The sequence below is a fragment of the Penicillium brevicompactum genome, assembly GCF_028827555.1.
Source record: "Penicillium brevicompactum strain IBT 35665 chromosome Unknown utg000007l_segment0_segment0, whole genome shotgun sequence".
NCBI classification, from domain to species: Eukaryota; Fungi; Ascomycota; class Eurotiomycetes; order Eurotiales; family Aspergillaceae; genus Penicillium; species Penicillium brevicompactum.
Window position 1 is genome coordinate 1,484,645 of NW_026623210.1, and position 17,245 is coordinate 1,501,889.

At 50.1% G+C, this 17,245-nt stretch overlaps 8 protein-coding genes across 8 annotated transcripts; 4 read left to right on the forward strand and 4 right to left on the reverse strand.

Annotated features, from left to right (window-relative positions):
- Positions 1 to 998: 998 nt before the first annotated feature.
- Positions 999 to 2,489, reverse strand: mpkA (mitogen-activated serine/threonine-protein kinase SLT2; the record flags this gene model as incomplete). Its single annotated transcript, XM_056960609.1, has 6 exons — positions 999 to 1,477; positions 1,530 to 1,637; positions 1,695 to 2,009; positions 2,067 to 2,133; positions 2,186 to 2,318; positions 2,377 to 2,489. 6 exons carry the CDS (start codon positions 2,487 to 2,489, stop codon positions 999 to 1,001), a joined length of 1,215 nt encoding a protein of 404 aa, XP_056806764.1.
- A 939-nt stretch (positions 2,490 to 3,428) lies between these two features.
- Positions 3,429 to 4,296, reverse strand: N7506_011317 (uncharacterized protein; the record flags this gene model as incomplete). The annotated part of the gene is made up of 2 exons (XM_056960610.1): positions 3,429 to 3,700; positions 3,789 to 4,296. 2 exons carry the CDS (start codon positions 4,294 to 4,296, stop codon positions 3,429 to 3,431), a joined length of 780 nt encoding a protein of 259 aa, XP_056806765.1.
- Positions 4,297 to 4,365: 69 nt separating this feature from the next.
- On the reverse strand, positions 4,366 to 4,676 carry N7506_011318 (uncharacterized protein; the record flags this gene model as incomplete). Its single annotated transcript, XM_056960611.1, has 2 exons — positions 4,366 to 4,581; positions 4,602 to 4,676. 2 exons carry the CDS (start codon positions 4,674 to 4,676, stop codon positions 4,366 to 4,368), a joined length of 291 nt encoding a protein of 96 aa, XP_056806766.1.
- Positions 4,677 to 7,054: 2,378 nt separating this feature from the next.
- Positions 7,055 to 9,831, reverse strand: N7506_011319 (threonine--tRNA ligase THS1; the record flags this gene model as incomplete). The annotated part of the gene is made up of 9 exons (XM_056960612.1): positions 7,055 to 7,695; positions 7,745 to 7,935; positions 8,006 to 8,056; positions 8,121 to 8,151; positions 8,206 to 8,289; positions 8,342 to 8,513; positions 8,575 to 8,889; positions 8,945 to 9,209; positions 9,263 to 9,831. The coding sequence occupies 9 exons, from the start codon at positions 9,829 to 9,831 to the stop codon at positions 7,055 to 7,057; spliced, it is 2,319 nt and encodes a 772-aa protein (XP_056806767.1).
- Positions 9,832 to 10,042: 211 nt separating this feature from the next.
- On the forward strand, positions 10,043 to 10,886 carry N7506_011320 (H/ACA ribonucleoprotein complex subunit GAR1/NAF1; the record flags this gene model as incomplete). Its single annotated transcript, XM_056960613.1, has 5 exons — positions 10,043 to 10,109; positions 10,178 to 10,225; positions 10,281 to 10,381; positions 10,429 to 10,574; positions 10,625 to 10,886. 5 exons carry the CDS (start codon positions 10,043 to 10,045, stop codon positions 10,884 to 10,886), a joined length of 624 nt encoding a protein of 207 aa, XP_056806768.1.
- Positions 10,887 to 11,369: 483 nt separating this feature from the next.
- Positions 11,370 to 12,368, forward strand: N7506_011321 (CDP-diacylglycerol-serine O-phosphatidyltransferase; the record flags this gene model as incomplete). Its single annotated transcript, XM_056960614.1, has 5 exons — positions 11,370 to 11,439; positions 11,494 to 11,551; positions 11,603 to 11,640; positions 11,767 to 11,948; positions 12,000 to 12,368. 5 exons carry the CDS (start codon positions 11,370 to 11,372, stop codon positions 12,366 to 12,368), a joined length of 717 nt encoding a protein of 238 aa, XP_056806769.1.
- Positions 12,369 to 13,438: 1,070 nt separating this feature from the next.
- N7506_011322 (uncharacterized protein) lies at positions 13,439 to 13,859 on the forward strand (the record flags this gene model as incomplete). Its single annotated transcript, XM_056960615.1, has 2 exons — positions 13,439 to 13,474; positions 13,710 to 13,859. 2 exons carry the CDS (start codon positions 13,439 to 13,441, stop codon positions 13,857 to 13,859), a joined length of 186 nt encoding a protein of 61 aa, XP_056806770.1.
- A 2,220-nt stretch (positions 13,860 to 16,079) lies between these two features.
- N7506_011323 (WSC domain-containing protein) lies at positions 16,080 to 17,024 on the forward strand (the record flags this gene model as incomplete). The annotated part of the gene is made up of 3 exons (XM_056960616.1): positions 16,080 to 16,404; positions 16,460 to 16,953; positions 17,004 to 17,024. The coding sequence occupies 3 exons, from the start codon at positions 16,080 to 16,082 to the stop codon at positions 17,022 to 17,024; spliced, it is 840 nt and encodes a 279-aa protein (XP_056806771.1).
- Positions 17,025 to 17,245: the final 221 nt, after the last annotated feature.

Below are 17,245 nucleotides of genomic sequence, written 5' to 3' on the forward strand. Positions count from 1 at the left end.
CTATGGATTTAAATTCAATAATTACAAAGTAGTATATGAACAAGAAGAGGCAAACTCTCCTGAATATGAGTGATCAGTTGGAATGATGTAAATGTCATTACTAACCTTGGAAACACTCTGGAGAAGACCCTGATGACACCTGCGCATGTTCCTCCCCACGGAGTACTCCCTTGGGGACTCCGTACTTGAGTGAGAGGTTACCCACGCTTCTAAGGATTGAGTTTAAGATCGCTCAATTTGCAAGATTGTGGAACCGGCTTACCAGTGATGCTTTCTGTTTTACATACACCTAGCAAGGAGCTCATTTCTCCCTGGGTCTGTCTGAGTAACAAAAATTCTACGGCATAGATCTTACCCAAAGCTATCCCTCCCGAGGTCAAAGCAACACGTCTCAGCATCCAATGTCTAAGCATATGCTTTTTTGGGCTGGTTCCAAGCCAGGTACTCCGTAGATTCCATCAAGATATAGAGAGGCTGTCTCATGGCTCAAATCAAATTTTGTCTCTTCCTACAAAACAAGCCCTAGCGATTGTTAACCATCAAGACCTCCTGAGGTTCCGTAGATATTGTTCTTATTCCCGTTCACGTGTCCTACGATCAATGGCCCTCCAGGGCTACAGCACTGCATCGGAAGTTGGAATTGTATTGGAGAAACCTCCTCTATTGGTACTCCTAGGTGAAGTACTAGATACATAAGTCAAATCCAAGGTGACCCCCTCAAGCAGCACGTGAAATGAAGACAAACCCCCACCTAACTAAACCTCGGAACATCCCGAGGTTTATCTAAACGGTAGAGCAATTGGACAAAGTAATCGCGATTGTGACGGGAAACAAAACTGTAAATTGTAAAAGAATCCATGTAAATCGTCCCAGTCTTTTTGTTTCTCTGGTATCTCTTGGCTAAATTAGATCAACATGCAGGGCGTGAGGACTGGTTTTGACACGCCGGAAAACCCCCAATGAGACGACAAAAACGAATCGAAAAAAAAAAATCAAAATCAGCGGTGGTGCATATCCATGCCGCGCTGCAGCGATGATTCCAAATCATTAGGGTTGTAGCTACCGCCAGCGGTAGCCTCCTGAGGTCTGGGATCTTCAGTCTTCCACGAGCCCTGCTGATCCGGAATGGGGACATTGGTCTGCTGAGCAGCCTGCTGCTGGCCCGCAGCGTGACCTTGAGATTGTTGGCGGACAGTAGCGCGGAAGCGCACGACCTCGTCGAGGATCATCTTGCGCATATCGGGGACCTCGTCGACGACTTCGAAGGTGAAGTCGAAGGTGGTGGGGCAGTTGGGCTCGTCCGAGGCGTCGTGCCAGATGTGCAGGTAGGGGTGTTCGAGGGCTTCCTCGACGGAGATACGGGAGGAGGGGTCGAAGGCCAGCATGCGGTCAAGCAGGTCGAGGGCGTCTGGGTTGGCTTGCGGGAAGAGGGTCTTGAAGGGGACCTTGGGCATGAAGGGGAGGTTGCGCACGTATTCTTGTGCGCGGGGGGGATCCGATGCGTGCCAGAGTCTCTTCGTTGGGTGTACCCAGGAAGTGAAGGATCTGGTTTAGCTGGTCGACGTAGTCGCGGCCCTTGAAGAAGGGGCGGCCGCCGAGGAGCTCGGCGAGAATGCAGCCAACGGACCAGACGTCAACTGTAGATGTGGGGTTAGCGTGGTCTCGGCGGTGGCGAATTCTGTGGCGTTACTCACTTGCTTTAGTGTAGCTCTGGAAGCTCAACATGATCTCTGGCGCACGGTACCAGCGTGTTGCGACGTACTCGGTCATATATCCGGCGTTCTCCTCCGGGTCAATGGAGAAACCACGGGCGAGACCGAAGTCACAAATCTTCAGCTCGCAGTCGGCATTGACGAGCAGGTTACCGGGCTTCAGGTCACGGTGCAGGACGTTTGCGGAGTGGATATACTTGAGACCGCAGAGGATCTGGTAGATAAAGGACTGGAAGTGGGCATCGGTCAGCGGCTGACCGGAGCGGATGATGGCCGCCAGGTCGCATTCCATCAATTCTGCAAGAACATCAGTTTCCAGCTTCTCTCAAGAATCGATCCAGCGATAGAACCCACCCTCGTAGAGATATGTTTCGTTGAAGTTGTCCGGTCGGGGAATATCCATATCGTAGAGGCATGTGATCTGCGCAGCTGGGATTAGCGCAAGGCATTGATAAGGGTGGGATGCAACCTACATTGCGATGACCGCGGAAGTGCTGGAGCAGCTTGATCTCACGGAGAGCGCGCTTGGCCAGGATCTTCTTGCTGAAGACATTGGTCACCTTCTTGACGGCGACACCCTCGCCGGTCTGGATGTTGGTAGCCGCGCTTTCAACTGTCAGCACGTGTCCAACGAGAAACTCCACCACACGGGCAGGATACCTACCACACGATACCGTAGGCTCCTTGACCGAGCTCCTTGGTGACATTGTATTGTTCGTTCACGATAAAGTCCTGGTTGAAAACCTTGAAGACCTTGCGGCCCTGCAAATCAGCCATGGTGAGGAGGCGCGATGAAGCGATGCGAAAGTGAAAGCGACAGAGATGTAATGGATAACGAGGGACCTTTAAAAAGCAAGCAGAGAGAGAGGGAGAAAAGTTGAGAGAAAAAGGGTGGTCAAGTGTGATGGGATTCAGCCCCGCAGTCCCCGCGGGTGATCCGCCACGCAAAACACTCCCCTCCACTTTGTTTTTTTGGGTTGGTCCCTTGTTTGCCTTTGCTTTCTACTTCCTTTCCTTCAAAGAATTCTAATTTAAGTCTTGAATGATAAAGAATCTCGAATTGGTTTTTTTTTATGGCCCTCGATTAACACAGGAACCGCTCAAATTGTTTCTTTGTATCGTCCAAACCCTGTTCATTCGCGCGCGCATCCACGTATCCAGGGATCCCGGGCTGTCTTCCTATATGCGCGGTATGCTGATAGTCAACAAAAAAGACTCGAAAGAAGCATGAACAAAGACAAGATAGGTGGCTGAAACCGGTCCTCGACTGTTTCACTCATGTGGGCCGTCAATATGTGGGTGTCATATGTCATGTCCCGCGGCACGTCGTCTGGTGAAGAATCTAACCTACAGCCAACGTCAACGGATTGTGAAAAAAACATATAGCTCAGAATAGGCCTTCGACTATTCTTCCAAGGCCTTTTCAACTAGATAGTTTGATAGTGCCAAGGCTATCATAGTTCTACCTATCGTCACGACCTCGGGATGCTATTCGCATTGGTACATTGATGGTGTAATTGGCAATTTAGGGGAGGAGCAAATACACATAGGTATGACTTCACTTTATTTTTCATAACTCACAAGCGAGAAACTCACCCAACTACCCTCAGATCTCCCGTTTTTTTCGCCTTTGGCAGCTCAAACTGTTCGAGGGTGCGTTGCCTCTTCCCCGGGCCCGAGTTTACTGTTTACTCCATTGCCGTTCCACATCACCCGCTACTTCACGGGCCGGCACAGGTCGACAAAAAAGAGTGTCAGCAGCGCTAACTGCTGAGCATCCGCGAGAGCATGGTGGTTTTTCCCGGCGAGGGGGTGATCAAACCCACAGAGTACCGGGAAGACCGTTTCAAGGGAGAGAGGAATTGATCCGCTTTTCCAGCACGTGGAGCCCAAGATCTCTTTCAGGTTTTGTCGGAACTCCATACGATCTCGGTGTAGATATTTATCCTTGGGCAAAATGCCGTCGAATCCTTCCTGCTCGAGCCAGCCTCGTAACAGGACACATCATTGAATGGCGAAGACCAAGACAAAAAAATCATCCTTGGCCATGCCACTGGCATTCAGCTTCTGGGCGACCTGAGCTGCCCTCAAGCCCCCGTAAATGATGGGATGGGCTTTCCATCCTCTCTGGTGATAGTTGCTGATGTGTTTCCTCTTCGAAGGCATGTTTTGGGCGAGGGAAGGTAGACAGGGACTCGAAGGCGGGTCGGAAGTTGGCTGGCTCGTACAACAGGTAGTGGCACTCATCGATGACGATGCGGTCGAGGCGATGCTCCGCAGCAAGGCGGTTGGCAAAGGCGAGAAAGGCTGGGGAGCCAGTCGCCTCTGGGGTGACCAGAAGAATGGTGTCCCCCGGCGGTGTCTTCTGGCCGTTCCAGATCTCGCTCCGGAGGTTCAGGCCGCGATTGCGGGCGTGCAGGTTATGCTGCAGGGCGATTAGAGGGACCACCACAATAGTGGTCTTAAGGCCGGAGCAGAAGGCGTGCAGCTGGAACAACAGGCTCTTGCCTCCACCGGTTGGGAGGATGGCAACCACGGACTGCCGCCCGGCCTGCATGGCCTGGAAGGAGAAAACCCTCGCCATATCGAGTAGTACATTCCAGGGCTTCCTTTCCTTGCAATTCGGCTATGCCGATTTCCAACACTTCGTGTGTTAGAAAAGCATATTCCAGGTCAATGCTGGGTGGATGCAAAGTGGAGAGATGGAGAGATTGAAACTTCCACCAGTTTCAATCATTTTGATGATACCGGCCATAAGTCTTGTCTTGGCAGACCATTTTATGGAAGCAGCCTTCTGCAACAAGCTCAAAAGCTCCTGTGCTTGAGCTGGGTCATTTCGAATACGGGCAGGTTGCCAAGTGAGGAAGTGCTGTTGGCAAAGCTTTGAACTCTGCCGCAGATGAGGCAAGTCTCATGGTGGCAGATTTCTTGGCCGTCATCTGCTTCCAAGGTGTGATGTGTCATAAATTCGTTGAATTCGAAGCGTCCATTACAGGGCGCGCATGGGGGTTCGCCATCGAGCACCCATGTGAGCAGAGAGGCAGTGATTCTTCATCAAATCACACCGCGAACGCAGCTTATCACGATTTCGATCCGGACAATTCCTGGTTTCGCTGTTCCAGACTAGCCCTGGGAGCTTGTCCCACCCAGGTATCGCTTTCCCCTCCCCACTCCCTAGAGCAGTCTTGGATGATGTCTTCGACCAGGTCACAATTGCGTCTCGACTTCAGGATGTTTGTTTCGAGCGTGGGCGTTTGTGTTGCCTTTTGAAATGATGGTTGCGGATCTTTTTGATTTGTGAGGGATCTCACGCCACAAGTCGTCCTTGCGGGGGGGCAGCAACTCTCTTCTTCCTTCCTTCGTGTCCTCTTTGATGTGCTTTCGCTCCAAATAAAGCTTTGCTGTGTACTTAGAGCGAGACTTTCGAGTGCACTCTTCCTCTTCTGCTTTGGGACAGGGATATCTGAACCTGTCGTGGACCACTTCGGCATGCATATCAGCTAGGACTTTTGCCGGAAAGAAAAAAGTGCGTCCATGGATTTTTGCCTCGGGGCCCGAGATGTTCTTTTCTCCCCATGGTGATAGCGAGGATGAGTCTAAATAAGGATTTGATCAGTCAAAAGAAGCGAGTCATGAAAAGCTGCCAGTAAAGTTGAGATTGGTCCGGTGTGGATCAAGAGGGAAGATTCCAAGAAACTTAGGCAACGTAGTCTGGCTGAGATTTTCTGGTAGGAAAAGATGTCAAAATTGGGTGGGGCTCAAGAAGTGAGAAGAGCCAGTAGCAAATTGGGAGGTTGGTTGAATGAGATCAAGGTGCTCGAAGGTGTCAGTCAATTAATGAGTCAAGCAGCGGGCTTTGGGTTTGACTGAGTGGGATCAAGAGACTGAGAAGTGAGAAGTGAGAAGTGAGAAATGAGAAGTGCCAGCAGCGAGTTGTAAGGTTGGTCGAGCAGGATCAAGGTGATTGGGCATATAGAAAGCCGAGTAGATTAGGTATGACTCAAAAGGATTTAGTACTGCCAAAAATGATATGAGGCAACTAGCGGGACAAAGAGTCTGAATCTAGAGTTCAATAAATGTAGCAGTCGCTGCAACTGAGGAGATCAGAGGGAGGGATGGCGAATATCAGATGGGGTGGAAGGGGATGAAGCTCGATGGATTTCAAGCTCGGAGACAGACCACTTGTTTATATCATGAAAGCCTAACATACATATGACTACCACTTCGGAATATAATAAGCTCGCATTCCTGATTCTTTTAGACTCAACTCTATTACACGCAAAGGGGGCCCTGATAGAATACGGCTAAACGGCCTCGGAAGCCCACCGACACTAGACCTCTAACAGAAGTAAAATCTTCAAACGTTACTCAATATGTGGTATTCGTCAGCTGGAATAAGCCCATTTGACGAAAACCGTACCATCTAATGGCCTCAAAGAATGGATAAGCGAATCCAGCGTATGCCACGGCACATTTTTCTTGGTTCATCAACGGGAGAACTTTGGAAATGGTATGAATTTCTAAGTCTGTTCCAGAATCAAGAAATTGGCCACGAAAAGATCTTTCCAAGATTCGGAGTGATTTCCCAGGTTGATGACCTCGCGGTCTTTTGAAAGTCAAACATGGTTCACGGTATAGATTAGAATATTGACCACCATATTTTGGGGGCCGATAAGACCTTTGTTGATTCTCGTACTTTTAGGGATTGACTGAATTGACCCATGTACCTAGCATGCACCTTTTGTCCCGTGTCCACTAGATAGTCATCCCATTCAGGCCATCTCAACAGGCTTGATGGCTTTCTTGCCTTATTTACTCTAACACCAGGAGAGTGTCTCTTATATAAATTACTCTTGGGTCGCGAGATAGCCCCCATTATCAATGGAACAAACCTAGAAAGTAGGTCTTGCAATTATACTACAAGCTATAGGAATTAAAGACGCGGAGCTCTCAAGATCAATCCATGCGCCCCAGGAGCCACATCGAACGCTTACCTCATCCGGGCTTGGCTTAGTATATCGCAGAACAATCACCGATTGACCCTGAATAATACTAGCTGACTTTAAAGCCTCTGTGTCAGATAATTGAACCAGATTCAGCAGGTGGGTGGGGATCCTGAAGCTGGCGGAGGATGCCAAGCCCTGGAGATCGTTGCAGCCCAGATAGGAAGGTGCTGGTTCGATCCTTCAGGACTACTCCCCCATCCTGAATCTGGGCACTACTTCTATGATTACGCATGAGACGTATGTCAAACATCCGCATGTATTAAATCTCAAGTTTGGTCTGTAGAACATCTCCATGCATTTCATTTCACTTTTCGTAAATCAGTAACAAATCTTCCCCTACAAAGCATTCTCCAGGCGACGCTCCTTGCGTAGAGCCTTGAGCTTGGGGCGCACATCCTCAAGGGAGACCATGACTCCCTGTTTCTGAGTGGCTGGGTCATCGCGGTTGCGGATGTTAACAGTGCGGGATTCCTTCTCAGATGCACCAACAACAAAGATGAAGTTGTACTGAGCCAGCTGACCGGTGCGAATCTTCTTCTGCATAGTGTTTCCACTAATATCGATATCGACGTTGAGCTTGTCTCCACGCAACAACTGCTGCAATTCCTCAACGTAGTCGTTCACAGCGGGCATGACAGGGACAATAAGAATCTGGCGCGGACTGAGCCAGAACGGCCACTTGCCACCAAAGTGTTCAATCAAGATACCCAGGAATCGCTCGAAACTGCCGATAATGGCACGGTGAATGACCACAGGACGCTCACGACCAGGACCGGGCCCGTCACCCTTGGCCTCGCCCTCCTTGGCCTGACTTTGCGCCGATTGGCTGTGCTCGTTCGTCATGTACTCCAGCTTGAAGTTGATAGGAGCCTGGTAGTCGAGCTGAATGGTAGCACACTGGAACTCACGCTTCAGAGCATCCTCAATCGTGATATCAATCTTGGGACCATAGAAGGCACCATCGCCGGGATTCAAAACTTTTCTTTGTCAGCCTGCGCGTCGGAAAAATTACAGAAACTGACTTACTCCAATCGTTGCCACAGAACTTTGTGAGAGCCTGCTTGAGCTGCTCCTCGGCCTGGTCCCACGTTTCAATCGAACCCATGTATTTCTCGGGGCGAGTGGACAACTTTAACTTGAAGCTGAAGCCAAACAACCCGTAAATCGCCCCCAAGAAGTCGAACAACCCCTCCACCTCCGACATAATCTGCGAAGGACTATGCACAAGTTAGCACGACCTCTCACAATGCACCCCACGCCACAGGGAGGGGATATAAGAGAATTTACCGCAGGATGAGATGCGAGTCGTCTTGTTGGAAGCGACGGACGCGTGTGAGGCTGTGATGAGGTGGTTATTATCTGTGCGAGTGTTTTTTAGTTGTGCGGCCGAAGTTGAACTTACCCACTAAGTGCCCCGGAAGCTTCGTTGCGATCTGTTTAAAGCCAGGTTAGGGAATATTCCAACTGCAGATGAGTAGGCGACGTACGGAGAACACCAAAATCGGCGATACGCATGGGAAGTTCACGGTAACTACGCTCACGGTGGCCGAAGAGAAGGAAGTGTCCAGGACCTAGAGTCGATGTTAGACAAAGAACCTTAATTTCTTGGCGGGCACACGCTACAGTTCATGGGCTTCAAGGCGTAAGTTCTTTCACCCTTGTCGGCTTTATCGGTGGCAGCCTTGTCGGTGGCAGCCTGTTCGGTGGCGGGCTCATTAGTATGGCCACAGCAGCCGCCAGAGCTATTCGCAAGTGAGAACATGTCTTCCTTGTAATGCTGCCAGTGGCCAGAGGTCTTGGGTTAAATGGTCAGCAAACGTGATGTCAACAAAGATAACTGGTTCCAGGTGACTCACTTTCCAAAGGTTGACATCGTACATGTTGGGGGTCTGGACCTCTTGGTAGCCACGCTTGCGATACTCAGTGCGCAGGAGTTTCTGGATTTGGTTGAAGATCTTGGTTCCGTTGGGAAGCAGGAAGGGCGCCCCTGGAGACAACTCATCGAAGAAGAAAAGTTCTTGTTCTTTTCCGATTTTCAAGTGGTTACGCTTCTCAGCCTCTTCCAGGAACTTGAGGTGCTCGGCCATAAGCTTCTTGTCAGGGAAAGCAACACCACGGATACGCTGCAAAGAATCGTTGCTTTGATCACCGAGGAAATAGGCAGAGGAGTTCTGTGTAGATGAATTAGTGTTTGCATTCATGTCTGGGTAATTTGGTCAAGCTCACCTGCATGATCTTAAATGTCTTTATCTTTCCGGTGTTCTGGATGTGGGGGCCTCGGCACAGATCGACCAAGGTACCGCAGCGGTAGACAGTGCTGCTCTCTCCAGTCACAAGCTTGTCAATGTAGTGAAGCTTGTACTTGCTGTAGGCGAACATCTTCTTGAGGTTCTCCTTGGAAACCTCCAATCGGTCGAAGCTTTGCTTCTCCTTGAAGATGCGCGAGGCCTTGGTGTCAAGCGCCTTCCAGTCAGTCTCACGAACGACACGTCTAGATTATTGAATGTTAATATTGATACAATTATTAATGCAAATACTACATACCCATCAGGCATTGCCATATCGTAGAAGAAACCCTGAGCAGTAGGGGGACCGTGAGAGAGAAGACATCCATATTCACACTCGCATGCTTCTCCCAAGCAGTGAGCACTGGAGTGCCAGAAGACCTCACGGGCCTCGGGGTTGCTGAAAGGCAGCAGGGCGACCTCGCAGTCCTTCTCCAGTGCCCGATTGAGATCCCACAACTCTCCATCAACCTTGGCAATAACGATGTTGGCGCTCAGATCCTTGGGAACATCGCGCAAGAACGAGCCAGGGGTGGTCTCGAAGGCTTTGGCGGGAACCGAATGCGGGACATTGCCATCGCCAATATCGAGTTTGACGTTGATCTCGGGGTGAGGGCGGTTCTTGATATCCTCGAGGGACTGTTGCCAGAGTTCCTCGAACAGGTTGTTACGCTCGATCATGACCTCTGGGAGAACATCGGGGCTCGGGGCCTGCTTGGATTTCGCGTTCGCATCTTTCGGCGGGGCAGCAGGGGCTTCAGAAGCGTTGTTGGCCTGCGCTTCGGCGGCAGGACGCGCGGGGAGGTCCTTGGGGGCTTCGGATGCCATATCGGAGACCCTTAAATCAATAACGCGAGGGAATTGACTCGTTGGAAAGAAATCTAACTATATCCCACCAGTGGAGGGGAAAATGAGTCAGGCGGTGAGTCGACGGTCACGTGTTGTTACTGCCCTTAGCCGACACTTTACCGCTTCAAGTTTCCACCAAGCGAAAACTTCTACAGCTATACAAGCCGACAATCACCCATAACACCACAAAATGTCTTTCCGTGGTCGTGGTAATGCATCCGGTGCCAACCGTGGAGGTTTCGGCGGTGGCCGTGGAGGTGAGATTATTGCGAAGTTTCAAGATGCGAAAGTTCAAAAGGAGCTAACGAAATTTTTTTTGTCGCAGGCCGCGGAGGTTTCCAGCAGTCATTCGGCCCCCCAGCCCAGGTTTTGGGTAATTAAATCCTGCATTACACGATCTAGGGTCCATGTCACTGATATTTGAATAGAGTTGGGATCCGTGATGCACTCTTGCGAGGGTGAGATGGTCTGCGAGTCGGTCAACCCCAAGATTCCTTATTTCAACGCCCCGATCTACCTCGAGAACAAGGTACCCACCAACCCGCCAATTCCGTAATACATTTCTAATCTCAATAGACCCAAATCGGAAAGGTCGATGAGATCCTCGGTCCCATCAACCAGGTCTACTTCACCGTCAAGCCCCAGGACGGAATTGTCGCTACCTCCTTCAAGGCCGGTGACAAGGTCTACATTGGTGGAGATAAGCTCCTCCCTCTTGAGAAGTACGATTGTCGCTCTTGTTTCATTGTGCTTTTACTGACTTGCTCCCCAGGTTCCTTCCCAAGCCCAAGGCTCCTCCCGGTGCTCCCAAGCCCAAGCGCGCTGGTGGTGCTCGTGGCGGTGCTCGCGGTGGTGCTCCCCGCGGCCGTGGTGGATTCGGTGCTCCTCGTGGTCGCGGTGGCTTCGGCGGCGCTCCCCGTGGCCGTGGTGGTTTCGGTGGTGCTGGTCGTGGTGCTCCCCGTGGCCGTGGTGGCTTCGGTGGTGGCCGCGGTGCTCCCCGTGGTGGTGGTGGCTTCCGTGGTCGCGGATATTAGGTCCGATGATCCTATGTACTGTCTTCTTACGGCGTTTGGGGGATATGGGAGCTTTGTCCAGGAATATCTTTTCCGTCTTCTTGTGCATCCTGTGCAATTGCAACTTAACTGGCTGCAGGCTGTAGAATATCACCAGTCCAAAAAAAATCTTTCTGTTCAATTATTCAAATGTTTCATCCTATTTAGTATTGATAGTGATGCTGTTTCACATATCACACACCTATCCAATGTGAATGGATACATGTACATCGACCTGCGGCGCCTGTCATGTGGTTGGTGTGTGGCGCAGCCACCGCCTTACCGCCTTTGGCTGCAGTTTGGAAAATGACGTTGACCGCTCGCAGGTGCCTCTGTCAACACTCCAAGCAGGATTGTCGACCGTTCTTAACTTTTCTTACCCCTCAGTGTTGCTGCTTAGACATATTATTGTGCCAGGTTGCCTCTCTGTACTACATTCTTACCACTCTTGATCTCGGTTTGAGCATGTCTCGTCGGACATCGGCCATGGCATCCAGCGATTCTTCCAGTGGTGTCCCACCTTCCGGTGATGGAGGTGTGTTTGAGCTCTCTCGAGCCTCTTGAGCGCAGCAAAACTAATGTTTGGTAGGCCAAGAAAAGCAGAAAATGCTTCTTTCCTCTGATCATGGACATTTCAGCATGGTGAAGTCAGTCTAAGCACTTTCTCCTGTCTTCTCGACCCAACTGACACTCGACAGGGCTATGCATCTTGCCGATCTGATCACTGAAATGAATGGTAAGATTCCCATACAATTTTGAGGAATCGCGTGAACAGTTTGGCTAACTTATATTACTAGGTTTCTGCGGAGGCAAGCTCGCTCTCACCAACCGTTGACGACCCCACAGCTAACATTTTGAGCAGTCATGTCGGTGTTCTCCTCCATGCGCTACTGTCTCGGCGAACCGACTGAATACGGCGCCATCTGGGCGGCCCTGGCTTTCATGCCATTTGGTCTGTTCTTCGACTTCATGGATGGCAAGGTTGCACGGTGGCGCAAGAAGTCGTCCCTCATGGGACAGGAGCTCGACTCTCTCGCGGATCTGGTACATCATACAAAGTGACTACAACAAACCAAGTACTAATTACTTCGCTAGATCTCTTTCGGTCTCGCCCCCGCTGCCGCCGCGTTTGCACTAGGTATCCGCACCTCGCTTGACCACGTTTTCCTCACCTTCTTCGTTCTCTGCGGTCTTACCCGTCTTGCCCGGTTCAATGTGACCGTGGCTGTGCTGCCCAAGGACAAGAGCGGGAAATCAAAATACTTTGAAGGCACCCCTATCCCGACGACACTCTCCATCGCCGCTCTCATGGCATACTGGGTTTCCCAAAAGTGGACCCACGAAAACATTCCTCTTGGTCTCTTCGCGGAAGGCACCATTTTCGAGTTCCACCCCGTCGTTCTGATGTTTGTTCTGCATGGATGCTTCATGGTCAGCAAGACTATACACATTCCCAAGCCATGAGCTAAAAACAAATCTGGCTGGGCATTTATTATTGGAAATAAATGTCTAACACTGTTGTCTTTTTCAACTTGGGCAACTGAAAATAAACATTGATAGGATCATTGCTTCTAGCCAAGGCAAAGATTGATCTCAATATACTTAAAAGAGGATGAATGAATAATTGACTTTTTCGCATGATTGGCAATATTGGAACATTGTTCCAACCTAACTCATTTGAAAGCTAGAAGAACTACCTTGTAGAGAGCGACTCTGAATATCGAAGTGCCGGGGTATTGACCGCCTGTATGCAGGTACCGAATGTTCAAGCAGCTGTTTAATGACGCTTTCTTCAAACATGTATACCCAAGAGCCAGCGACCTTGGCAATTCGCATCTTGCGGAGTATAATATGAGAGCGGAGAGCCCTGAAGAGCCGCCACTGCCACCGACTACTAATATTGAAAGTTGGGCCAAAGTCCTAGCTGTCGTGCATAGTCAAGCTTCCGACGAACATCGAAAGTTCGATGAAAAACGGTCCGCAATGTTGTTTTAGCTTTATATTTGTGGGCAAATCAAGCAACGTCCACGGGTTCAAATTATGCTGGAGCTCCAGCGAGGAGCGGACGAGGCATTCGGCCTTATGAGTCAGGGTCTATTCCGTACTTCATTCGTCTAATGTGCACATCCAGGAAGTAAAAAATTAACTCATGTTCCCTAACTCTGGTTCACAATCCTCAACGAGTTCAGAGAAATGAAATCTTGGTACCGATATCACCGAACGTGTTCGATAGGTGTCTTACAGCTACGGACCCTCCCAAGGTTCACCACCCAGAGATTGGGTTCACCCGGGGATTTCAGGGTCAGGATCTGGGGTTGATCGGTACTAGCAAATCGAGCAAATAGCCATGATCATCCCGTAACACATCTGTCTAGCCGTACTAGTACTCAATTTTCTCCCGAGGTTTCTCAACGCTCAACCATTGAGCCGAGCGGCCCGCCAGCTCCGGAACTCAGTTTCGAGTCTAGAAGATGCCAGATGCCAGAAAAGTGATCAGAGTTTTCACAATACCAGATGTGTATGATAATTCTAGAATGAAGTGTCTAGACCGAGTCGTCAATATCATACATGTAAGTACAAGGGTACGTGGGTCAGGTACGCAGGTCTAGACCCCAGGGCAAAGTCTCGGGTTGATATTCGAATCGACGGGTGTCCCCATAGTTTGAACATGTTCAACTTGGGTTCGCTGGTAATTCGCAATACAAACTATCCAGGTCAATGGTGAATAGTTCAAATTTGAAGGCTTTTCGTGTTGTGACTCTTGTCGGTAAGGGGGCATACTCTGGTACCTGATTCTTCCAATAGGTGGATATTTCAGCTGGCCTAGTGGGCGCCATTGGTCCCGGGACTTATTTTGGTCTCTCCGGTCTCTCCGGCCTTCTGGAGTATACTGCTCTGCAGGAAGCGCAAGACATGCTTGTTCAAAGTGGTGGTAGTGTTCTGCACAGCATCTAAATGGACTTTGATAGCAGTGCCGCTCATTGAAGGTCAAAGGTACTCCGTACGGAGTAACGTGCTCCTCTTTCCTCCATATTCCGTAGCGGCTCCGAGTTCTCAACGTTCGGATGTCGGGTCCAAGCAGGTGATTAGCAATATGTCTCACCATGAGGAAGATCGCTCTTGATTCGGTAGCTATTGGCTGTTGTGGCTGTGTACGAATGGTTACGCTGCCTGTACAAGCGAGAACAATGTTTGCCAGGTGGTATTTGGGATAGAGGAAGCCCATGGACGTTGTGCCGAATTCCTCGCACATCGATAGCAGATTCATCCCGCTAGATGGAGCACGCTATTCAATGACCCCGGAGACACACACATGTACGGAGTATCCGAAGACCCATCGATAATCGTACAGGGTAAAAGGTCACGAACTCTGTGGCTCAGGTTATTGCAAGGGGCTCATCTTTGTTCAATCTGCAAGGCGCAACCGATACATCGCAAACGATGTTATTTGTTGTGAGCCAAAGCCTTCGACCCATAGTCTCCAGTAAGGTTATCGATGTGCGAATTAAAGGGTCCATAAACGTTTCAAACGAATGCTCGCATGCCGGTAACGTGGCCCTATGAAATACATACATTAAGTTCCGAATTTGAAATGTGTTTTATCCAACGGAAAAGGCGCCTTCGGGGACATCCAGTTGGTTTTGTCTTTGTCACATGAGTACGATTCCTGGCCACGGATTAAATGCTATACAGACCATTTAAACAATTCAGTCTTTGCAAGTCATCCCATTTGCAGTGTCCAAGAGTATATACAAGTGTAGAATGTACTCCATATTGTAGATCGTGAGCCACACTCAAAATTCAGTGCGTAATTGATGCGGATCATACTCCGTACATAGAAGGATTTGATGCAGGGCCTTCCGTTACAGGCACAATACGCAATACCCTGGTTCCACTCGGGAGCGGCCGTTCATTACCCATGGAAACGGTACGGCCGGTATGGCAACTTGATACGTATTCGCAAATAGCAGGGTAGTCAGGCTCGAAATAAAATTCAAAATGATTACATCTACGGAGTTACGGAGTAAAGAAAGTGAACTTCAAGTCCGCGCTCAATATTACTTGACTGGGTTCTTCAGGCCTAAAACGCGTTGGTGAAACCCACTCCGCTTGGGCGGGAAATGACCTCAGGAGCTCCATGGTGTATTTGTTTTCCAGCGGTAAATCTCGGTTGCAAGCTGTCAAATGGGAAGTGTGACGATCAGAATTTTCGTTTCAACCCTCGAGGTCACAGCCAAGGAATCATTGACCAGCCACAAGGGCCAGTGGCGTGAAGCATGAAAGCCCAAGACCTGTCAATGAAAAAAAAAAGAACAGCGCAGATATCCAGTCAAAATAGAGTGATGTTAGCCGATCGACGGTAATACGCATAGACATAAATATAGAGTCTTTGAGGGGTAGGCGTCATCAAGGGTCTGAGTATGATCAACGTGAAAGACCCGAAAAAGTGCAGCGTTTCGCACAAAAAGAGTCGACTAGCTGCATGCTCCAGTCTCCATCGTCCCGTGTCTGACTCCATTTGGAAGGCGATCAGCCACTCGTCCCCTGGTTGAGGGGCGCGGGTGCCTGATTACTTAATATACTACTGCCTGCTCATTGGTTGGTAATTTATCCTTTCCGTGGTACCACACCATACAAGGAGCACAAACAAAACTGAAAGGTCAAAGTACCCGGTACTCAAGTGCACCAGGCATACTCCTCTGTAATTCAAGTACCTCATACCTGGTCTGGGGAACACAGACCCCTTGTCCCTTTCCCAAGGGATCCATCCGTCACTTCGCTCCCTAAACTCCTCCTTCCCTCTCACACACATTCGTTACTGTTGACAAATCCTCGATTTCCTTCTTGTTAATTCCAAGCGTTGAGGGGACTCTTTAACTCGATCTCGCTCACTTCCCTGTAGGGAGCCGCTCGAATTTCCCCCGTCAAACGCGAAGTCACTCTCTTTTACTCCGGTCGCTCGCCTCGCATACGCCAAAAGGATACCAAACAACACGAAAGAAGGGTGTTGGACCTGCGAGCAAACGCCTAACAGCGTTTTTCATACATTCAAACAAGAAGTTTAGGGTTGCGCGGGCCGTTCCTACTTGCTTCACACCCTGTGCGACTGTGTCCCAGTGGTGTTCGTACTTTCTACGCCTTTTCTCCGAAACCCAATATCCCATTCCGTACAACATGTTGTTCTCTCTTCAAAACGCACTGGCAGTGACTAGTGTGCTCGTCGCGACCGCTGCGGCAGATGGTTTCCAGGTTCGCCCTCGAGGATCCCAGGGAACTCTTGTCGGTTGTTTCTCCGCCATTCCCGACTATGGTGCTTCGAAGAGCTGGACCTACCAAAGTTCTGGCTGGTGTTTGGACCGCTGCTATGGCCAGAACAAGGCAGCCTTCGCTTTGACTGGAGGATCCGACTGTGTCTGCGGTGACACGATACCCCCTGATAGCGACAAGGTCTCGAGCGACAAGTGCAGCAGATCATGCAGTGGATGGCCCGAGGACAAGTGTATGCGAATCCCCTATCAGACTTGCGAATATGCAGAATGCTAATTTTGTGACAGGCGGTGGTAATGGTTACTACTCCGTTTACACTACGAACTACGAGGACGATGTCCCCACATACTCCGATTCATCAAGCTCAACTACAACTACTGGAGGATCGACCACCACCGCAACCGACGCGACTGCTGCGGTCTCTACTGCCGCTAGTGGTCAGACCACCATCGTGACCTCTCACAGCTCGGCTACCCCGACCGCTGAAACAGCAGATGAAAAGAAGGCTTCAAGCAGCAAGAACACAGCCGCCATTGCCGCTGGAGTTGTTGTCGGAGTCGTCGGATTTGCCGCTCTCTGCGGTGCCGGCTTCTTCTGGTGGCGATCCAAGAACAACAAAGCCAATGCTGGCATGGGCGGCCACGGCGGTGGATATGGTCGTGACTCCAACCCACCTTCAATGTCCGGAAACTCTCGCTTCGATGGCGATTACATGGCCCAGCGCCGCCAGAGCAACGGCAGCATTGATGATGATCACGACTTTTCCCGTCGGATCTTGCAGGTAAATACTCACGGTTTCCAGTGATTATGTTCCCACGCTAATTATCACAGGTTACGAACCCGGATCGCTAAACCATTCCTCCGAACCATTCACGCACCCCATTTCCTTCTCTTCACTCGGTATTAGCGCACCCATGTCCTTTCTCGTCTCAACCTGCTCCATGAGAGCACATTTCCACCATTTTTGTTTCTATTCGGGCCACTTGGCGGAGTTATGATATCCGAAAGACATATTGCTCACTTGGGAGCAAGTGTCCACAGTTGGTGTTTTTGTCCCTTGACTGCCTTTCAAT